This window comes from Peromyscus leucopus, chromosome 19 (genome assembly GCF_004664715.2).
Source record: "Peromyscus leucopus breed LL Stock chromosome 19, UCI_PerLeu_2.1, whole genome shotgun sequence".
In the NCBI taxonomy this organism is placed as follows: Eukaryota; Metazoa; Chordata; class Mammalia; order Rodentia; family Cricetidae; genus Peromyscus; species Peromyscus leucopus.
The window spans coordinates 78,839,724-78,862,276 of record NC_051079.1 but is presented as its reverse complement, the minus strand read 5'-3'; the positions used below and the strand labels follow the sequence as shown (position 1 = coordinate 78,862,276).

The following is a 22,553-nucleotide window of genomic DNA, read 5'->3' as shown; positions in this document are numbered from 1 at the left end:
ATCAAGGACAGGTGTCTTTGCTTGCGACTCCGCCCCAGTCTAGACTCCTGGGACCCCCAGCTCGGAGCGAAAAGGCGACCGAAAAGCTTTCTGTGGAGGGCAACTCTTTGTGACCGCGCCTCCCTCTGTTACTCCTACATTTCCTGCAACCACTGAACTCGGCTGGGAGAACACGCCTGGCCGGTAGTCTTAAGCGCCAACTGTGGGACCACCGACAGAAAAGAGCTATTGGTGCAGCCCCGCCCCTTCCGCTACCACTCTTGGTCCGCTTGGATTCCGCCCCTTCCTCCGTCCGACCCCGCCTTCTTCCGCCGCGGGCTCTGCATGTCCGGGATCCCCACGCTTTTCTGAGCGCAGCCCTATATCGAAGTTCCCGCACGTGGGAGGCCCGGCCGGACCTTGAGCGCGATGCCGCGCGCGCCCCGTTGCCGGGCCGTGCGCTCTCTGTTGCGCAGCCAATACCGCGAGGTCCTGCCGCTGGCAATCTTCTTGCGGCGCCTGGGGCTTGAGGGCAGTAAACTTGTACAACCCGGGGACCCAAAGGCCTTCTGCACGTTGGTGGCCCACTGCCTAGTGTGTGTGCCCTGGGACTCGCAGCCTCCACCTGCTGGCCTTTCCTTCCACCAGGTGGGCCTCCGGGTGGGATCCCTGTGGGTCGGGGGCGGAGAGCCGGGAGGACGCAGAACAGCGCTCCCAGCTCACGTGTTAAGTCCTTCTTCTTAACAGGTGTCGTCCCTAAAGGAGCTGGTGGCCAGAGTCGTGCAGAGACTCTGCGAGAAAGGCGAGAGGAATGTGCTGGCTTTTGGCTTCGCACTGCTTAACGGGCCCCAAGGCGGGCCTCCCATGGCCTTCACAACCAGCGTGCGCAGCTACTCGCCCAACTCGGTAACTGATAGTCTGCGCGTCAGTGGTGCATGGATGCTTCTTCTGAGCCGAGTGGGCGACGACCTACTGGTCTACCTGCTGGCGCGCTGTGCACTCTACCTGCTGGTGGCCCCAAGCTGTGCCTATCAGGTGTGCGGCCCACCTCTGTACCAAGTCTGTGCCACTGCGAATGCCAGGCTTGCTGTGCCCCTCAGCTACAGGCCCACACGACCAGTGGGTAGGAATTTTACTAATCTTGGATCCACACACCGGGTCAGGAACAGCAGTCACCAGGAAGCATGGAAACCTCTGGTCTTGCCATCTCGAGGTGCGAAACGGCATCTCAGCATCACTGATAAAAGTGTGCCTTCATCTAAGAAGGCCAGGCGTGATCTGGCCCTGAGACTGGAGAAGGGACCTGACGACAGGCAGGCAGTTCCAACCCCGTCAGACCCAAGTTCTGCTGAGACCCCCACGGTGCCTACTAGTAGAGCTACCAAGGAAGACTTGTCTTCCAGAGGAAAGGCGCCTGGCCTGAGTCTCTCTGGGTCGGTGTGCTCTAAGCACAAGCCCAGTTCCACATCCCAGCAGTCACCACTATGCCAAGAAGCCTTTCAGCTCAGACCATTTACTGAGACCAAACGCTTCCTCTACTCCAGGGGAGGTTACCGAAAGAGGCTGCACCGCTTGTTTCTACTCAACAACCTCCAGCCAAGCTTGACTGGGGCCAGGAAACTGGTGGAGATCATCTTTCTAGGTGTGAGGCCTGGACCACTCTGTGGGACACGCCGCCTCTCCAGGCGCTATTGGCAGATGCGACCCCTATTCCAGCAGCTGCTCGTGAACCATACAAGGTGCTCATATGTCAAACTCCTCAAGTCACACTGCAGGTTTCGGGCAGCAACCGACCAGGTGGCAGATACCTCGGACACCAGCCCATCGCACCTCATTGATTTGCTCCGCCTGCACAACAGTCCCTGGCAGGTATATGGTTTCCTGCGGGCCTGTATCCGAAAGCTGGTGCCTTCAGGTCTCTGGGGTACCAGGCACAACGAGCGCCGCTTCTTTAAGAACGTGAAGCAGTTCATCTCCTTGGGGAAGTATGGCAAGCTCTCCCTGCAGGAGCTGATGTGGAAGGTGAGAGTCGAGGACTGCCTCTGGCTTCGCAGCAGTCCAGGTGAGCAGGGCTGGTCTCCAGCTGAACGCAGTAGGGGCCCAGAAGAGGGCCCTCAGCGGCACCGCGGATTTATGCAGTCCATGGTTGGGCAAGTTCCATCTGATTTATCTCTGACTCCAAGCTCCCTCCAGCCCAGTTTGTGCTAACCAAGATTCTTGTCCAAGTCATAGGCCAGGCAGGTTCTCAGTGCTGGGGACACTGTGGTGAACAGATAAGCAGGTGGGGTGCATAGTGGATAGAAATCTAGTGAGAGCTCCTCCAGGTTATTCGTGATCCCCTCGTGGAACAGTGCCTTGATGATAACAATGTCAAGTCAGCCCAGGAACCCATTTGTCCTGGTGGGAAGTGAGGCTCCCGAGGTTTAAGGGTTCTTGGGGTTCACTTAAGTGCAGATGTACACTTAAGCTATAATGGTGCAGCTACTCAGTCCAAAAAGGGTAGAGTTGAGGGAGGAGAAATAAATGAAAGACTTCCTACAGTGAAGATCCCTGTCCCATCTTAGGTATGGGAAGGGACCCGAGAAAGGAGAGCCAAGGAGAGCCAAGCCTGCTGCATGAAGGGGACTGTTTGTGTTACTTGGGGGTTGTAGAGCCAGGACTTCTGTGCCCTCCCTTGCCTGGTTTAATGTTGAAGTTGGCCCATCCTAGCCAACCCTCCTGTCATCAATCTGCATGTATGGAAGGGACCACATTCCCTATCCTGTTCTCCCCTCTCCCAAACTCCTAGGATATTTACAGCTTATGGGGAAAAGATGGCAGAGCCATGTTTACCCACTGTGGATGATCCTTGGGAGCTCCAACATGAGCCTTTAAAAATACATACCTGGCTCTCCCAACTGCAGCACAGAGCCTCTGTGGCCTCTGTAAGTCATCCTGCCTGACGTACACTGTCATTCCTATACAGCTCCGGGCTCCCTGACCCCCAGCTGTCAGTATCTGTTGCCCAGGGTTACCAAGACATCTCTAGAGGAAAGGAGATACACAGCCCCTCACACATCCTAAGGCAGAGATAGCAACTCTCCTTATTCTGGACACAAGCTGCTGCTTGCTTAGATCGGACTCTGCCCAGATCCAGCCTTATGATTGCTTTTCCAGATGTGTTTGAACATGTCTCTTCTGCTTCAAGAACCTTTTGACCTTCGGTTTCTCTCGACTTTTCTTTAGAACTTTATTCCTACCTCTTCAGGTTTTTGTTGTTGTTTTCTGTCATTATGAGTTGGGTATTTGGCTACACATTTCCTTCTGGATACTGCTTTAGCTGTATCTCGTGCTTCCATGTGTGGTAATTTTGGTATCAGTGGTTTGGAGGCATTTCCCACCTTCCATTGTTTTTTGTGAGTTTTGTTGTTGTTGTTTTGATGTATTTATAACCTGGGTTTTTTTTTTTTTTAATTCCAAATGTGTGAAATATTTTGAATTTTCCTTTTAAATTGACTTTGAACTCTGGTGTTACAGTGTGTATGATACCAGTTATTTGAAGGTGCTAAAATCTTGCACTTCGGCACAGCCAGTTTTCCTAAGTTCATGGTATTTCTGAATCCTGAGGTTTTTGTGTTCACTATGTCAGGTATATACAGGAAACATGCACATCCTTCCAGGCCGTGAAATAGGAAGAGAGGTGGATACCTCTGTCTCTAACTGGACAACAATTTCTTCTTGTTCTGGTGGTATTTATACACAACATTGTTAAGTGTATATACTAGTTATAAGGTTTTTTTTATTTATTTATTTTATTTGTTTGAGACAAGGTCTTACTATCTAGCCCTAGCTGGCCTGTAACTTGTTTGTAGACAAGGCTGACCTTGAACTCACAGAGATCTGCCACACCCAGCTGGAATTTTTATCTTTCTAATTAGAGAATCTTTGATTGCCAGGATAGTATATCTGTAGTGATTTTTTTTTTTTTAAATGTAAAGTTTTGTTTTGTTTTTTTCTGAGACAGGTTTTCACTAAGTTGCTCAGGCTGCCCTCAGATTTGCAGCCCTGTTTCCTGCCTCAGCTTCCAGGGAAGCGGATTGCAGGTGTGTAAGCCCACTTGGTAGCTGTTTGTCAGCTGCTCAGACTGACTGAACTGGGCTTGCTTTGGTGTCCTTGCTGTGTCTCTTTTCTTCCTCTAAGTTTGGCTTTCTTCACATTCTTATAGTTGAGATGGATCTTTTCCACAGCATGCAAGTGAACGTCTCATATACGACCAGGCCAGCCTGACAGTTGTCACTCCGCTGGAAGCCGAGCTTGCTTGCTTCCTTTCTTTCAAGAAGAAATGTGTCTGAATGTGCTGCTTCTGTTATTTCCAGTTTGCTATCACCAGTTCTAAATTTTTTTATGTGTGTGGGGATTTTGCTTGTATGTCTTTGTACCTCTTGAATGCCAAGGACCCACGGAAGCCAGAAGAGAGAGTTGGATTCCTTGATGGAGTTACAGACGATTGAGAGCCACCGTGTGGATGCTGGGAATCAAACCCTAATCCTCTGAAAAAGCAGCCAGTGTCTTCACAGCTGAGCCTTTCTTTTTTTTTTTTTTTTTTTTTTTTTTTTTTTTTTTTTGAGACAGGGTTTCTCTGTGTAGCTTTGTGCCTTTCCTGGAACTCGCTTTGGAGACCAGGCTGGCCTTGAACTCACAGAGATCCGCCTGCCTCTGCCTCCCGAGTGCTGGGATTAAAGGCGTGCGCCACCACGCCCGGGCTACAGCTGAGCCATTTCTTCAGCCCATTTGCTCTTGACTCTTGATGCACCCCACCCCACCCCCGTGTCTTGCTGTCTGAGTGATTGTAAAGTGTCTTTCCTTGCTCACGTGTCTTTACTCTGTTTTCATGTTTGAGAGAGTTCTGTGCACTGCTCTTTGCCGGTGGTCACCTGACATTTGAGCCTTGATGTGCTTGAACTCTGGTCAGCATTTCCACTAGCTGCCTGTCTCTCTGCTGATTTAGCTCTGCCTTCAGTCTCTCTACTCCCAAGTTAAACATCATTTTTTTTTTAGCTTTATTTATTTATTATGTACACAGAAGAGGGCATCAGATCCCACTAGAGATGGTTGTGAGCCACCATGTGGTTGCTGGGAATTGAACTCAGGACCTCTGGAAGAGCAGTCGGTGCTCTTAACCTCTGAGCCATCTCTCCAGCCCCATTCTTGTTTTTTGAGGCCACTGCTTATTTAGTTTTAAACTTCCACACCATTTTCTATATTTATTTGTTTTTAATGATTATTTTATGTATATGAGTGTTTTGCCTGAGTGTATGTATGGGTACCATGCCATCCATGCCTGACGCTGGAGCAGACCAGATGAGGGTGTCAGATCTCACGGAACTAGAGTTACAGGAGGTTGTGAACTACCATGTGGATGCTGAGGAAAAAAAACTGAGAACCTCTGCAAGAGCAGCCAGTGCTCTTAACCACTGAGGTATCTCTCCAGCCCCTGAGTCCTTCTTTCTCTGTTCATTCTGTCTTCTGTCTTGTCCCTCCTTCTGGGATTCCCCTTCTCCTGCACAAGTTTCCCTCATGGTCAACACTGCTGGTAAACCCAGCTTTATCTGGATAAAGCAGGCCCCTATGGTATCTGGAGATCTTCAGAGGTCCCCAGAAGGACAGCTACCATAGCCCATGGTGCACTGAACCCACATGTCTAGAATGACAATAAGAGTAGCCTGTTCTCTGCTTGGCCCTGCATGTCTCTGAACTGCGCTGCTCAGTGGCAGTGAGTGTGTGGTCTGTGACCCTGTAGAACAGCCTCAGTACCCATTGAAGTTTGTCTGTGCATGTGTGTGGAGGCCTGAGGTTGACATCAGGAGTCATCTTTAATCACCTGGAGTCGCTGATTCAGATAGGATCCATTTGTCTTTGCATCCTTAGCACTGAGATCACAGGCCCAAGTCCCCACAGCTAGCTTTTATAACGTGGGTTCTGATGATGGGACTCGGTTTCCATGCCTCTAGAGCAAGCACTTTACCAACTAAACAGTGTCCCTAACCCCTATCTGAAGACATTCTTAGCTTTAGAGTTGGTAGAAGCTAGGGTCTGCAAAGTCAGTCCATCCCAAAAGATTGACTGGATAGCCACCAAGGTGCTAGGTCAGATGCAGAAGTTGGAAGTGAATGGCTGTTGGGGAAGAGACAGCTCGAGCACCTCACGCTCAGTCAGCAGCATTTCCTCTCTAGTCATGGTGATGGGCCTGCCGGATCCCATCACTGACAGGGCTTCGTCGGGGAACTCTAGTTTACAACATGCTTTTAAAAAAAGCACACACACAAAAAGGTTAAACTAGTTTATTGATATATTTATTATAATTATCTAATATATTTTATTAGAACCCCAGGTGTTAGAACCCTAACACCTCATGGGCTCATTTTGGGGTCCCATGGCTTCCATGCTGGGGTAAGTCATGGGTGTTGAATATCTACTATTTTCAGGAAAGAGCCGTGTCCCAGCTGAAGAGCACCGTATGAGGGAAAGGATCCTGGCTATGTTCCTGTTCTGGCTGATGGACACATACGTGGTAGAGCTGCTTAGGTCATTCTTTTACATCACAGAGACCACATTCCAGAAGAACCAGCTCTTCTTCTACCGTAAGAGTGTGTGGAGCAAGCTGCAGAGCATTGGAGTCAGGTACCACACAGGATCTCTGTTATCCGTGTCTGCTGTTTACATACACAGACTCCAACAGTGTATGGCACCTACCTATGGGCCTTCAGAACAGACTCCATGTAGAGATCCTGCTTTCTTGCCTGTAAAATCCTAAGTTGGACCTGTATCATCCATAGGATCCCAAGCGTAGGAGGAATTCATACCAAACAGGGCAGAGCAGCTACCTGTTTGATACATGGGTCAGATGGGTTCTACCTTATGTTCACCCTGGAAGGAAATACCTGTGAGGAGCCTCCTCAGTGGGAAACCACAAAGGGTCCACCCTGAGAGCTGGCAGGGGCTCTGAGTGGCTTATTGAGCTGGGATTTGCTGTCCCAGTGGAAGGTACACAGGCCAAGCTGGGGAGGCAGAGTAGATGGCAGACAAGGCCTGCGGAGAGCAGACTACCATGTTAACCAAGGTTTCTCTGGGTAGCCCTGGCTGTCCTGAAACTAGCTCTGTAGAACAGGCTGGCCTTGAACTCAGAGATAACCCTGCTTCTGCCTCCTGAGCACTGGGATTAATGGTGTGTGCCTTCACCACCCAGCTCTATGTTTCATGAGGTCCACCCTACCTATGTATTACCTGTGCTTGTGGGATCCTTAGCAGCCATCACAGGGCTTCCTGAGCGCTTTGGCACACATACCTGGGGCGGGCAGGGATGCTTTTTGCTTTCACACCTGTATCTAAGCCAGGATATCCATAGAGTGCAGCAGATTGCTTCAAAAGTATCCTGGCCAACTGGACCACCCCAAGAAGGGAATACTGAGGGTAGACTATGGGGCCAGTTGTCCCAGGTGCCCACACAGCTACGTCACATACCCTGTTCAGACAGTTCTGGGGGTTGCCTAGTTGGTGTGGGTTGCTGTGATCCCGGATGTAGCCCCACAGCATGGCGAACTGTCAAATGACCCAAGTTCCTAACCACCCTGATGGGATGTGTCTCTTGAGTTTACCACATGCTCATGTCGTAACTCCACAGTGCTCTCTGTAACAGGCAACACCTTGAGAGAGTCCAGCTGCGGGAGCTGTCGCAAGAGGAGGTCAGGCGGCACCAGGAGGCCTGGCCAGCCATGCCCATCTGCAGACTGCGTTTCATCCCCAAGCCCAATGGTCTCCGGCCCATTGTGAACATGAGTTTTAGCATGGGCACCAGAGCCTTTGGCAAAGAGAAGCAGGTGACTGCACGTGGCTCCTGTACGGTGGTTGAGCCTATGCTCTGACTTACGCAAAGGCTCATGAAGTTCTAAGCCCTGGGTAGACAGAAGAGGGAGGAAGAAGACATGATTGTTCCTGAGTCCAAAAATTCAGCATATGGGAAGGCCCTAGAGATGGGAGATGGTCTCAAGAGCCAGAGGGCTTGGGACATAAACCTTGGAGGTACCTCAGGGATCCCGTCACATAGGGTAGACACTATATGGCCTCCATGCTAGAGGCCAAAGTAACCATGGAGCAGCTGCCTCCCACAGCTGGATGTCCATAACAGCTCTGACCCCTCCCAGTGCCTATGTAAGGTGTGTGGAGTGACTTTGTCCTTAGTGATGCCTGGAGGACAAAATAAAGCTATTGATGCCTGGAGGACCTTTATGAGTGAAGATGATCCTGAGCCTGACCCTAGCCCAGTGGACATGTCTCCGGAAGGCAGTGCCCTTGGTGGTGGGTGAGAACAGGTTGGGGCAGGTTGGGTGAGTGTCCCAAATGCAGTCAAGTGACTTAGTGGGATAAGTCTTCCAAGGCTCTGGACCACAGGAGTCTGTTCTGAGAAATCAGGGTGCTCTGGGACAGTCTGCCAGGTCCCTTTCTAATGTGTCTTCTGTGGCCCAGGCCCAGCATTTCAACAAACGTCTCAAGACTCTGTTCAGCGTGCTCAACTATGAACGGAAAAAACATCCTAACCTTCTGGGGGCTTCTGTACTGGGCTTGAATGACATCTACAGGACCTGGAGGACATTTGTGCTGCGTGTGCGCGCTCTGGACCCGGCACCCAGGATGTACTTTGTTAAGGTAGTCATTTGGACTCCTGTCCATCACATTTGCTCTCATGGTCTGGGCTCTAGGGACCTCCTTGGAGCAGCCAACACTGGGTGACCCTGTTGTAGGCTCAAGCTGGTGACTAGAGTGTTGGCCTGCTGCCACACATAGGCCAACGATGCCATGGCCTTCCATTCTCTTAGGAGCAGGGGGACCCCATTCTTCTGGGATAACCAGCTCCCAGAATAGCCTTGAGCTCTCTATGGGTTCCCTGGACAGTGCACTCCAACTCCTCTGGGACCTGTCCTGTAGGAGAATCCCACTGGATGCTGAGTCCCATTCAGAGAAGTAGCCATGCTTGACTCTACCACCAGGGCCTGGGTGCTTCAGTGTCTTAGTTAGGCAGGGGCCCTTGTAGGCTCTAGGGCTCTGCAAGGAGAATGTAGATTTTTCTTATCCTAGGGTCCTCAATCTGGAGTAATGGGCTAGGGAGAGGTATGTAGGCTTGCTATGCCCCAGGGTCCTTTGTCTGGAACAGGAAATTTGTGGGATGGGCATGTGTGGCTAGGCTGGTACAGGAGCATGGAGTATCTTTCTTGCATTTTTCTCTGTCTCCTGCAGGTTTGCTTAAAAATGGTTGGAACCCAGATACTAAAGACAGAGCCAGCAGGACCTCTGGGCCTGGGCCCAACCATGCTTAGTAGTGTTCACCTGTGTTCCATAGGCAGATGTGACTGGGGCATATGATGCCATCCCCCAGGACAAGCTTGTGGAGGTTGTTGGCAATATGATCAGACACTCAAAGAACACGTACTGTATCCGCCAGTATGCAGTGGTCCGAAAAGGTTGCCAAGGCCAAGTCTACAAGTCCTTTAGGAAACAGGTAAGGCCATTGTGGACTTTTACCTATGCTGTGAGCATGTTGGTGGCACAGGCTTCTCATGCCATGACTATCTGGGATCTGTCAGGGACAGAGTGAGGCTGTGACAGGTCCACATTTCTGGCATGTTCGTACCAGGGCCTGTCCATGGTGCCAGTGATCACTTGTCTGACCCCAGCCTGCCTCCCTCTACAGGACTCCCAGTGGAGCTTATATCTGCAACTATCTGCAGTATCTAACCCAATATCTGCAACTATCCTCCCACGCTCTGGGACAGCTTGTTCGTTTGCACATCCAGTGTCCTCTTCAGTAGGCAGGTGGGGCCTGCAGGTTTAGAGGTGGAGGAATTTGCACAGAGTTCAGGCCTGAGAGAGGTGCAAGGTGACTTCATTTCCCTGTATGTAGGACACACAAGACTCCCAGGCAAACTTTAACTATACATGCGTGATATATGCAGTGGTCATGTGGCTTCTGCACCAAGGGCATATTCATAATTACTACACCCAGACGATTCCTTCCCTGCTCTGGCCAGAGCCTAGAGGACAGTGTGTGGGAGTTAGTTTTCTCCGTCCACTACGTGGTTCTGGGGCTTGAACTTAGGTCATTAGGCTTGGTGGTAGGTGTCTTTCCTTGCTGGGCCATCACACCAACCCCAAGTAAACACCTGAAGTTAAGCATTTCTCTTTCAGAGCCCTCAAGTAGTACTGTACACACTCTGGCATTTTGCCAGTTCATTATCTGCATTTCAAAATCTTCATTATTTATTTATTGCAATTTTTGATAGCCTCGTGGTGATTTAGAAGCATGTTACTTAATTATTTTGAAAATGCAAGCGTCGTCTATATATCTTGCTATTCTTTTCTAGGTTAATTCTTGTAATTTAAATACTCTGGGTGACTTTACTCCTGGCACTACCGCAAACCCACTTGGCACATGGTTTTTGTTGTTGTTGTTTTGTTTTGTTTTGTTTATTTTGTGCTATTGTAGGTTAATTGTACTTAATAATGGGTTTCAATATGACATCTTTATATGTGTGTAATGCATTTTGACCATACTCACACATGTACCCTAACATGGGAAATTTTAAGGCTCAAAGCCAATGTTCAGTCTCAACATAGGAGAGAATGGAGCAGAAGTATTTCGAGAACAATCCAGGGTTACTTAGAGACTCCTGTCCTGTCTGGACGCCTCACACCTGGCATGTTTGGAATTGTTCCTGCGCTGTCAGTAGATGGTGCTGTATTTCTTCTGTTGACATCCTGTCTGGAGCCGTGGGCCTTGCTGGCCGCTGGATAAAAAGCAGGCATCCTAGAGAGTCCGTTGCAGGAGATGAAGGAGCCACCCCCTCCCTATTCCTGTCAGCTCTTCTTCCTGTCTGCACACGGTCTCCGTGGAGAAGTCGGGGTGTTGCTTGTGTCGTGATCGTCGGTAACCACAGCATTGTGGGGTGTCTGACCCGAGGAAAGCCGACTGTGGTGAAACCTGTTGTTCCTGTGGCTCTTCCTGCTGGGGTCCTATATTCTCTCTCTTCCTTACAAGACTCTGTGATGGAGTGGCCCCGCATTGTTCTGTTGTGGAACTGTGCTGTGGCTGTCCTGGCCGGAAACCCGTGTGCCCCTCTGGCTCCTCTCAAGGACCCACCTCTTCTTTGCTGCAGGTGTCCACCCTCTCCGACCTCCAGCCATACATGGGCCAGTTCGTGAAACACCTACAGAACTCGGACGGCAGTGTGCTGCGGAACTCCGTTGTCGTCGAGCAGGTCCGCGGACTTCCCGTTAATGGGCTCCCTGGTGGGGCCTTCCACCTCTACTGCTCTGTCTGCTTCAGTGCAGAACTGTGACCAGCATGCTCCTTGGTGGAGAGTTCCCATGACCAGGGCCCCTCTTCCTGGTGGCCGTCCCATGACACGCCCAAGGCCCCCCAATAGTTACTAAGGTGGGCATACTCTTGCTTTGAAGCACCCTTTCTACCCTTGTTCCCCAAACTCCAGCTGATCCATTGGTGAACTGGTAAAAAGATCTCCTCCCTCGGTTCTGATCTGAAGACCATAGGACAGTTCACCTGCTTTTGGTGGACAAGCTGGCCTTGATCTGTGGTCCCCATCTTGATCCATTATGTCAGAGACAGTGTTTCCCTACACCACACACAGGGCATCGCCTCCCACAAGTCAATGGTTCTACAGAACCTTCTTTGTACATATTCTCCCTTCGGGGCAGCCATGCTCACTGAGACCTTTGGATGATTTTCTTTTGGCTCATTAGGGTACTGTATGGGCTCCAAGTTTCCAGACCTAGTGCTGTAGGAACATAAAAGGTTACATCACTGCTTTGTAAGTTGCATACCCTGTCACCTTGAATCAAATTCATCCTGGTCACTTGACTCTGGCCCCACCCCTTCTTAGCGTGAACACCTGGTCTTAAGGGGGCATCTGGTGGCAACCTCCTGCAACATTCTGCATCCTCATACTCGTCTGTCTACATGTGTCTGCTTTTCTAGAGCTTCTCTTGGAACGAGGCCAGCAGCAGCCTGTTTGACTTCTTCCTGCACTTTATGCGTAACAATGTCGTGAAGATTGGTGGCAAGTAGGCACGGGCATGGGGCAAATGGGCAGAGGCTGGGCAGAGGCTGGGCAGAGGCTGGGCGGGTACAGGTAGACAGAGGCCGTCCTGACTGCTAAGCATGCCCGCTAGCTAGCTACAGCACTTAGAACTCATCTGACTGGCTGCCTCTGCCTCATTCCTTCCTCCCCACTCCCCTTTGTAGAATTTTCTTGCCCTTCTGCTGGCTGAGCCACAGGGCTGCTTACCCATGAGGCCTTGTGAGCTCCTGGCTAAGCATGGCCCCAGTGAAGTTAATAATTCTGTATGTCACTTTGACAAAATGGCAGGGGCACCTCCCTGGTGCAGCCAGGCATGGGATACATGTAGCATCAAGGAAGGAAGTGTAGCACCCATGGCTGGGTCCCCCTGAGACTCCATGAGTTACAAGCCAGACCGGGTACCCTTTAAAAAGCACTGGTGTGGTGAAGGGGGCCCAGACTGGCTCAGTGCTGGAGCTGCCTAACAGCCCATCAGCCTGAAGAAGACCTGCTCTGTGTGTCCGGATCAGGTGTCAGGGTGAGTGTTTGAACATTTGGTTGGACCTTCTGCACCCAAAGTCTCCACCTGGAGAATGGAACTCTGGTTATGCACTTGGCTCCTTTTTGCTGGGCTGGTAGGAGCCCATGATGAGTGCCAATACAGAGCGGAATTCCAGGCTCACACCCAGGCTTCTTAGAGATGAGGTCAGGCAGGGCAAGAAATATCTGATTATCAAAAGTCACGTTATGTACTAGGATGTAATTGGAAATGTTAGATATGCGTGCTGGGAGACCGACCACAAGCTACAAGTGTACAACTGGGTGTATTTTCACAAACACAACAATGGGTGCTCCTGAGTCCTGATAGCACTGAGCACAGATCTGTGAGTCTGTCCATGTGGGAGTTAACTTAGTCCTCATGTGGGTCAGCCTGATGTGCTGAAAAGTCAGATCTGTGTGCACCGTGCCTGGAGAGCTTCCTGACAGTTACTCTAGCAGAGGGGATTGAGTCAGTGCAAGGGGTTAAAGGTCAGCTCACACCTACTCTTTCTCACATACGGGTTCCCTGGGTGAGTTTCCTGTCCTGATCATCTGAAGGCACCCACCCCTGCCAGCACCAGCATGCATGTTTGATTGAAGGGTGCCATTATGTTCTCTTCAAAGAAGGCACTAACATTTTCACATGGCTGTTACCTGGAATGTTTCTTCACTAATAATCTGTTACTAATTGTACCAGATAAATACTCAGTTCAAGAGCCTGATTGCTTATCATTCTTGTTTAAAATCTTAAAATTTAAAATAAAAAAAAACCCAAAACCTGGAGTCAGTGAACAGGGATGTAGTGCCCACCACTCCAGGTTGTAGTAAGAGTGGGGAATGGGAGAGATAAGGGTGGTACTTAATTTGGTGTCTTTTTAGGTCTTGGCAACTGATGGTAGTAGATACTACTGTTTGTATATGTGGTCTTTGAGCATGTTTACAGAATGGTGTCTGTGTATATTCATGTATGTCTGTGTACATATTTATGCATGGGGGTTTGTCAAATGTGTGTATGAAGCCCACTGTGGCTGCTGCTTCTGACCATAACCATCCCACCACCCCCAGGTGCTATGTCCAGCGCCAGGGCATCCCCCAGGGCTCCAGCCTGTCCACCCTGCTCTGCAGTCTGTGTTTCGGAGACATGGAGAACAAGCTGTTTGCCGAGGTGCAGCAGGATGGGTAAATGCTTCTTTTTACTGCTCCGAGGGTCCAGGTCATGAGTTGGCGTATCTTCATACATTATGTTTCTAGCTCACTGAGTGGGTGTTATAGTTGCTTTATGTCCAAGATGTAAAGGCCATTACCTTCACGTCATGAAAACCTATGAAGGGTCCCAGAGCTATTTCTGTTAGGAAGTGAGTAAAACTGTCATTTATCTTCTTTTGAAATATCATTTTGTTTTGTCTTTGCACATTCCGATACTTAAAATGTTTTAGCTTGGATCTCTTACGGGTGAATTCTATGTGAAATCTGTCAACATGTCTCATTTTAGGCTGCTTTTACGTCTTGTTGATGACTTTCTGTTGGTGACACCTCACCTGGACCAGGCGAAATCCTTCCTCAGGTAAGGACCATCATGCCTGGGTTTCTGCTGTATGACTGTGATGTATGTATGGCTGAGGCAACACATGTAGTTGGTTTGTAATTTTGTGTCGGGACCTCGTGTTGTACCAAGACCTAGTGGCATCTCTACTAAGTGTCAGGGGCACCTCGCCTGTGCAGCCAGGCGTGGGATACCTGCAGCACAAGGAAGAGATAGAGCACCCATGGCTGGTCCAGCTTGGTCTCACTGAGGATGCCATGTGCTGAGAGACAACAGGCAGTAATCCCCATGCCTCCCAGCTGAGCCCACAGAAGGGCTGTTTACAGAGACCTGAGGCACTAAGCCCTTCTGGGAGATGTGCTGTCCCTAAGTACAGCTGTCTTAGTGAAGAGACACCATGACCACAGCAACTCTTTTTTGTTTGTTTGTTTGTTTGTTTGTTTTTGAGACAGGGTCCCTCTTTGTAGCTTTGGAGCCTGTCCTGGAACTCACTTTGTAGACCAGGCTAGTCTCAGACTCACAGAGATCCTCCTGCCTCTGCCTCCCGAGTGCTGGGATTAAAGGTGTACGCCACCACTGCCCGACCCACAGCGACTCTTATAAAGGAAAACATTGAATTGAGGCTGGCTCACAATTTCAGAGGTTTGATCCATTATCATCACGGTGAAAGGCATGGCAGCATGCAGTAACACATAGTGCTGGAGAGGCAGCTGAGCGTTTGTTCTACATCTTTGACCCACAGGCAGCAGAAAGTAAACTGTGAGCCACACTAGGCCTAGCTTGAGCATATGAGACCTCAAAGCCCGGTTCCAGTGACACGCTTCCTCCAGCAAGGCCACACCTCCTAATAGTGCCGCTCCCTATGGACCAAACATTCAACACATGAGTCTGTGGGGGCCACACCTATTCACACCACCACAAGAGCCATTCCTGACAACTTTGAGACTTCACACCACACCATGAAGGAAAGGCACTGGGGTGAACAGGTCCATGGCTCTGTGGAGTAACTTTTCTTTATGGATTGTTAGGAAGAGACCAGAGAATTTGGACTTACCAAACATTGGTGTTTTGAGACATGGCTGTTGCCTCAGGAGTGGTCATTTTTCTTATATAATAATATGCATACCGGTAGGTTATAGTGTGTATTCCGGGCTGTGTTTATAGTATGTATTAGGTCAGGGTTATGGCGTATCTGGTTGTAAAGTTAATTTTTGTGGCTTAAGCTAGAATTGGGCATTGCAGCCCTGCTTCAGAGCAGGGCCATCGACTGAGGTTCTCAGACACTACAGTTCGAGGGCTCCCTCAGATCATGTGTTATAGAGGAGGCCCTCAGGCACTGTGGAATTTGTAGGGTAACTGACAAGAGAGGAAAAACCTGAAAGTGGTTAATTAAGCTGAGCTCTCAGAAGCTGTCACCACTGAGATGTTGGTGTTTCCATTATCCACTGGCCTGTCTGGTGGAAACACTAAACGCTGTCCAGTTCCAAATCTGCCCCGCAGGGCTCTGTGCAGGCTGCCTGTACTTCCTAGCATTGTGTCCTCGAGCCCAAGTGCATGTCAAGGTCCGTAGAGTCAGGTGAGAACAGCCCTGGTGCTGGGGACAGAGGACACTGCTGCTGTTGAGGAAAGTTCCAGAAGTCAGGGAAGTGGCTCTGGATCAGTGTCAGGTCACTAGGTGACAGGACCACTAGCTGTCCATGGACATCTGTAGGAAAGATGTACTGCAAGGAGCTGGCCAGGGCAGCTGCAAGGACTGACTAGAGTCTACAGTACACAGGCAGGTAGATGACAGTCAAGTGGCCACACCCACGGGACAGGAGCCAGACCACTGCCAGACTGCCACTGAGAGTTCACCGTGAGGAAGGGTGCAAATAATCTGCCTTCGACTCACGGGGAGATCTGACCCACAAACAGTCTATTAGCATTTGCTGGTAGGGGAAGCAATCCACATCTACAGGGACCTCGAAAGTAGCTACAAGAAAACAGGCTTTTGGGTAATAGGGAAAGGATGCCTTACTACATGGGTGCTAAGATACGACCGTCAGAGGGTCATGTGACTTTCCCACTTGTTTGATGCATGGCCATCTGGTTCTGAGCTGGCCCTGTTGCTCTGTTGCTTATACAGAAGACAGGAGCTAGGCTGCAGTCCAGAGCAAGCCTGTGCCTGGTGTTCCTTCAGGTACCCACAAGGACCCACTCTCTCTGGTCCCAGAACACCTGTAGGTATTTTTGTGGCATGTGCCGAGTGCTTCCAGGGTCCCATAACCAGTGTTTCCTCCCTTACTCAGGGCCCTGGTCCGTGGCATTCCTGAGTACGGCTGCATGATAAACTTGCAGAAGACAATGGTGAACTTCCCTGTGGACAGTGGTACCCTGGATGGTGTAGCCCCACACCAGCTGCCTGCTCACTGCCTGTTTCCCTGGTGTGGCATATTGCTAGACACTCAGACTCTGGAGGTGTTCTATGACTACTCTGGGTAAGCACATCTCTCTGGATAGCAATCCGGCCGCTTAAGCTCTCGTAAAATGGCTCAGTGTGTGCTTAGACTCTGCACGTATTCACATAAGCTTTGAGTCAGTCAGGCTAGGGCAGCATCTCCAGGAAGCGACACTCGCTTGTATTATGGTCCTTAGAACACCCATTCATTTTTCCTAGTAACTCCACATCTTCGTATCTACCCTGAAACAAAATCAGAGACTAGCAAAGATTTTACTTGAGCGTTTACAGTAGCAAGGCCAGTTTGTCTTACCCTTTGACCTGAGCAGTGGCCCAGAAGACACTGCAGAGCGCAGGAAGCAGCCATATTCTGTGTAGAGACCACATTTTCAAACAGTATTGAATGGCAGAAACCCCATTTTATCATCAAAGTGTTCAAAAGCATGTGTAAAAATTCGACTTGAACTGGGGAGGGAACTGGGGTTAAAGGTGCTTGCTGTGCAAGGACAAGGATCTATGTTCAAGTCCCAGGTAAAGAGCCGGTGGTTACAGGCACCTGTGTCCCTGACACATGGATAGAGATGGAGAAAAGTTGGTCATAGCGGGTGGCTGGTTGCCAGCCTAGCTCCAGGCTCAGTGTTTCAAGGGAATGATGTGGAGTGTGAAAGAGCAGGACACCCCTTCCTCTGGCCTCCGTCCACATGCACAGGCATGCACTCGCAATGCATAGGACACCTATACCTGTGTTCGTCTTCGAGGATGAAGCAAGGTCACTGGGTGACTGAAGGCACCGCCCCTTACCTTCTGTCCCGCATGTGTCCCATCTCGTAATTTCATATCTGAAGATAACCAAGAAGCACCCTGCCGTCTGCAGGTGGTTTGACACCGGGGTAGGCATTTCCTTACTGTTTGCTGCCATTGAGATCTGGCTGGGGGTAATTTTCTGCTCCACTCACACACAGCCCTGTGCTGAGAAGGTGCTCTGTCAGACTGCAACCACTTAAGAAGCTTCCTGTATGATTCATGTTTCTTTCTGAACTGTGAATTTTGACGGCTCTTATTTGCCACTGATGAGCAAAGATGTCTGGTGATCCCGAGCCTGGATAAAATGGATATTGTTCACTACATCTGGTTGGGTTTGGTTGCCCAGGGGCTTCGAGTGGTGCTGTGAGCATGTACCAAGAGCTGGGATGTGTTCCATGTGTGAAGGTCCATCCCTATGGAAGACCTCAGTGTGTGGCAGAGGGGGACAAGAGGTGCTCGTCTCTCAGAGGAGGGGTGGGGTGCGAATCACACAGGTCGGATATCTTTGTGCTGCAGTTACTCCCGGACCTCAATTAAGGCCAGCCTCACCTTCCAGCGTGTCTCCAAGGCTGGGAGGAGAATGCGACAGAAGCTCTTAGCTCTTTTGCGGTTGAAGTGTCATGGTCTGTTTCTAGACTTGCAGGTAAGCAGATGGCAGCCACCTCGTCTGTTGGTCCTTTGTGCAGGTCCTGTTCTGTGTATGTGTGGTGCGATGGGTGCAACTGTGTGTGTGTGTGTGAAGAGCATGTAGACATCTATATGTGTACTGGGGATTCCTGAGCATCCACCCTGCTCATCTCCATCACTTTCCAATACTGTCATCGCTCCCCACAGAGAGGTTCCCTGGATCCTGGATCCTTGGCCTTGGGCTCTCAGGCCCTTGCTTCTGAGTTCTCTGTCTAGGAGGGGCCGTTGTGGTAGACTTTGGCCTCTGCTTCTTCCTGCTTCCTACCCTCTTGATAACACCTGGGGGCCTGACTGGATTTCTAGGGTCTCCCATACAAGTGTCTTTCTTATCCATTTGACAACACAGAAAGTGTTCATTTGTGATCTGAGGGATGTTGCTGATGGTTCTCTTTCTACTGGGACTCTAGGTGAACAGCCTCCAGACGGTCTGCATCAATGTGTACAAGATCTTCCTGCTTCAGGCCTACAGGTGAGTCATGGGCTGTGCCACCACTAGAGGGAGGCACAGGCCAGAAATGTCAGCCACGCTGTCTGCTGGGGCTTTCATGCTTAAGGTAACGCTGGCTAGTTGCTCCCCTAATTGGGTGGCATGTCGAAGTGGGGTTAGGAAAAAGCAGCATTCAGTTGAGTCTCCACAGAGCTCTGTATCTGTCAGATGAGAACCTCTTCTGGTCTCCCTGTGCTAGAAGTACAGATGACCTTATGTGCTGACCAGAGCTTGAGACAGGAGAGGCTGGGGTGGAGACCCCCAAGAAAGCACCTCGGAAGGCATAGGATGGGAAGGGAAGCAGAGAATCAGCTCTATCGCTGATGGTGTCTTGCACTGCAGAAGTCGTGACAGGGACCCAGCCCAAAGCTGCCTGGCTGTTGTGGTGTCCCACACATTGCCTTGTGCTGCTGGGACATTCTTGTCCTTGGTTGGTCCTGAGACCTGGAGCTGGTGGCTGATCAGTGGGATCCATTCCCAGGTTTCAGGTAGTGAAATATCTCCACCTGAAGTCAGGTTCATTAGGCCAGACCCCATGACACTCATTACACAGTCTCTTACCTGGCTGTAGGGGCACAGCATGGCCCTTTCTTCTCAAGTTTCCTGTAGGGATGGGATTGGCTTCCCATGACTCATGAAAGGAGGGCTGCTCCAAAGAGCTGTAACAGAGTCAGACGGCCACACCAACCACAGGCCAGATTTATGCCACTGTGGATCTGGCCTCCTGCTAAGCCCCCTCCCTGGTCCCTGGAGCTGAGTGTGGGGAGAGCTTGTGCTGTGGAAGACTGGGCACAATTTCAATGCCAGGCAGTTTACCCTTGCTGTGATGTGAGGTGAGAGTGCATGAGGCACCTGGGAAGAGACTAGTTCTGTGGCAGTACACATGTGTGAAGACATGTGTTCATGCACACGCAGTGTGTGTGTGTGTGTAGTGGTAAGTTCATTTGTGCATGCAATTACATGATTCAAGGCATGTGGTGCCCATAAATCTGTGTAATTCACATGTATGCCAGACAGGAGCTTGCTTTTGTATACACGTGTGTACACACTTACCAAGGGCCCTTCCCCAACACTGTGACTCCTGCCCAGGTTCCATGCATGTGTGCTTCAGCTCCCCTTTGACCAGCATGTTAGGAAGAACCCCGCATTCTTCCTGGACATCATATTCAGAATAGCATCCTACTGCTACTCCATCCTGAAGGTCAAGAATGCAGGTGCGTGGGTGGAGCAGGGCCAGCGTGCCTGTGCAGTGGGTGGGCATCCTGCACTCACTCAGGAGCTAGTCAACTGTCATTGCTGAGCCTAGGAGCTCGTAGGTCAGAAGGATGCTGAGAACGCCTTGGAGGGCATGAGGGTCTGTGGCCAGGTGGGTCCTTCAGCCTCCATCTGCTTCCCCAGGAATGACACTAAGGATCAAGGGGGCCTCTGGCTTATTTCCTCCTGAAGCCGCTCATTGGCTCTGCTACCGAGCTTTCCTGCGCAAGCTGGCTGGTCATTCTGTCATCTACAAGCGTCTCCTGGGAACTCTCAGGACAAGTAAGTGAGCTCCCTCCAAATGGCCCCCAAATCTGCCCTTGAACACTGAGTGCCTAGGTGAACCCAAAGGCAAACTGTAGGTGCCAAGCCCGTCTCCATTTGCCTGGGGAGGAGCCCACTCAGGCAGCTCTGGGTGGGCGAAGCTAGGCTTCCAGACCACAGCTTCCTACTTCTGCCTTCCTGCTCCCTCTCTTCTACTTCTTACCTCAGGAAAGGCCCGTGGGGTGACACATTTCACTTTCAGGAACCTTCTGCTCCCTGCCTGGTCCCTTCACCTCTGCTCTGCTGCTTCCTAGATGCTGGGAGGGATCCTCAGGTTTCTGCAGTGGTGGTGGTGTGTTCCTGGGTGGGGCTCCTGCTCACACCTGGCCCACACATGGCCAGGATTTGACCCAGGTAGACTAAGGGACTACCTCACCTCTTTGGAATGAAATTTGAGTACATCCTCTGTTGCAGCCCAAAGACATCTGGGCCGGAAGCTCCCAAGGACGACAATGGCCATCCTTAAGGCTGCAGCTGACCCAGCCCTAAGCACAGACTTTCAGACCATTTTGGACTAACCCTGTCCCCTTCCGCTGGATGAACATGGGCGTTGTAGCCCCACCACTCCTGGATCCAAGAGGGACCAGCCTGTTGTGGGGCTAGGTTGCCCTCCAAAACCTCTGTGTCATGGGTGGTAGTATGGAAGTTTGTCCCAGTGCCCTGTTTCCTGTGGTGGGCTTGATTTCCTTCCTGATGCCCTCCAGGAAGCAGATCCCACCCCTTTTAGTGCCAAGGATCCACTAGTCACCAACACCAAAAGGAGATAGAAGACGTATGGGCACTGGGACCATGTGGACAGGTGTGAGATGCCTGGCCCTGGTGTCTTTTCATATCTAACCATGGAGTCTTTTCCAGTGGGGTCAGAGTGTCTCAGAGATGAAGACAGGACTTTGAACCAGTAACCTAAATTACAACCTAAATACACCTGAATTCAGGTGGCTGAATGTCTTGTTACTTTTGTTGTTGTTGTTGTTGTTGTTGTTGTTGTTTTAGCTTTTGCTGTCCTGGAACTCGCTCTCTAGACCAGGCTGGCCTTGAACTCACAGAGATCACCTGCTTCTGCCTCCCAAGTGCTGGGATTAAAGGCAATGTGCCACCACTACCTAGCTGTCTTGTTACTTTTCCATTGTTGTGATAAAACAACATGACCAAGACAATTTTTTTAAAAAGGCATTTATTTGGGGCTTACAGTTTTAAAGGGTTAGAATCTATGATCATGGTAGGGAGCATGGCAGCAAATCGGCAGGCATGGTGTCTTTCCACACCTAACCATGGAGTCTTTTCCAATGGGCCAATGGAGTCAGAGTGTCTCAGAAATGAAAACAGGACTTTGGGCTGGTATGGTGGTTTGAATAGGTATGGTCCCCATGGACTCATGTATTTAAATGTTTGACCCTTAGGGAATGGCACTATTACAAAGTGTGGCCTTGTTGGGGAAGTGTGTCACTGTGGGGACTGGCTTTGGAGGTCTCATAGGTGCTCAAGCTATGCCCAACACACAGACAACTTCTGCAGCTGTGGATCCAGATGTATAACTCTCAGCTCCTCCAGCACCATGTCTGCCTGCACACCACCATGTCCCACAATGATGATAATGGACTAAACCTCCTCTGAAACTATAAGCCAAGCCACCCCCAGCTGAATGTTTTTCTTTATAAGACCTGCCATGGTCATGGTGTCTCTTTACATCAATAGAACCCCTAACTGGGATAACCAGGAACCTAAATCACATCCAGGTGACTGCATGTCTCAGTTACCTTTCTATGGCTGTGATAAAACACCATGACCAAGGCAACTTACATAAGTAGAGATTTTTAATTGAGCAGTAGCTGAGAGTTTACATCTTGATGCACAAGCACAAGGCAAAGAGAGCTAACTGGGAAATTCTGTTTTTATTTTATTTTTTACAATATTCTCAGAGTCCACTTTAATTTTCAGTGGTAGTCTGACAAATACTTAAGAAAGTGGTGAACGCTAAAATCAAGCAGTGAAATCAAAGGGATCACACGGGGACATTTCATAAGTTCTCGAAGCTAAGATTCCTTGGCAGCATTTGAGTCAAGTAATCACAGTGGTTATCTACTGAAATCACTGTGAAGATAAAATAGGGTGACATATAGTACTGAACCAGGCAGGAGTCACACACCAATAAAAGAGTAAATCGTGAAATTGTTTGTCATCATACTTGATTGAAGTACCACTCAAAAAGACTTCTGTTTAAGCTTTCTGGTTTTCCCCCCTTTGGTTTTTTCAAGAAAGGGCCTCACGATGTAGATCTTGGCTGTCCCAGATTCACTATGTAAACGAGGCTGGCCTCAAACTCACCTCGATCCACCTGCCTCTGCCTCCAAGTGCTAGGATTAAAAGGCCTATGCCACTCTTCCCTAGCTT

The 22,553-nt window shown here is 50.0% G+C and overlaps 1 protein-coding gene across 2 annotated transcripts; it reads left to right on the top strand.

Annotated features, from left to right (window-relative positions):
- Positions 1-308: 308 nt before the first annotated feature.
- Tert (telomerase reverse transcriptase) lies at positions 309-21,183 on the top strand. 2 transcript variants are annotated; one of them, XM_028873661.2, is made up of 16 exons: positions 309-627; positions 727-2,041; positions 6,444-6,639; positions 7,655-7,835; positions 8,482-8,661; positions 9,353-9,511; positions 11,166-11,267; positions 12,005-12,090; positions 13,692-13,805; positions 14,119-14,190; positions 16,458-16,646; positions 17,927-18,053; positions 18,505-18,566; positions 19,674-19,798; positions 19,983-20,120; positions 20,577-21,183. In XM_028873661.2, the coding sequence occupies exons 1-16, from the start codon at positions 409-411 to the stop codon at positions 20,678-20,680; spliced, it is 3,369 nt and encodes a 1,122-aa protein (XP_028729494.1). In that variant the 5' UTR covers positions 309-408; the 3' UTR covers positions 20,681-21,183. The 2 variants fall into 2 exon arrangements, with proteins under 2 accessions (XP_028729494.1, XP_028729496.1); XM_028873663.2 differs by lacking the exons at positions 19,674-19,798; positions 20,577-21,183 and having other exon boundaries at positions 19,983-20,114.
- The last annotated feature ends 1,370 nt before the right edge of the window (positions 21,184-22,553 follow it).

Bases quoted from the DNA above. Each gene is read 5' to 3' on its own strand.
- Tert (XM_028873661.2), top strand. From the start codon at position 409: ATGCCGCGCGCGCCCCGTTGCCGGGCCGTGCGCTCTCTGTTGCGCAGC. The intron at 18,567-19,673 runs GTGAGTCATGGG...ACTCCTGCCCAG, and splicing joins TTCCTGCTTCAGGCCTACAG to GTTCCATGCATGTGTGCTTC. The intron at 20,121-20,576 runs GTAAGTGAGCTC...CCTCTGTTGCAG, and splicing joins CCTGGGAACTCTCAGGACAA to CCCAAAGACATCTGGGCCGG.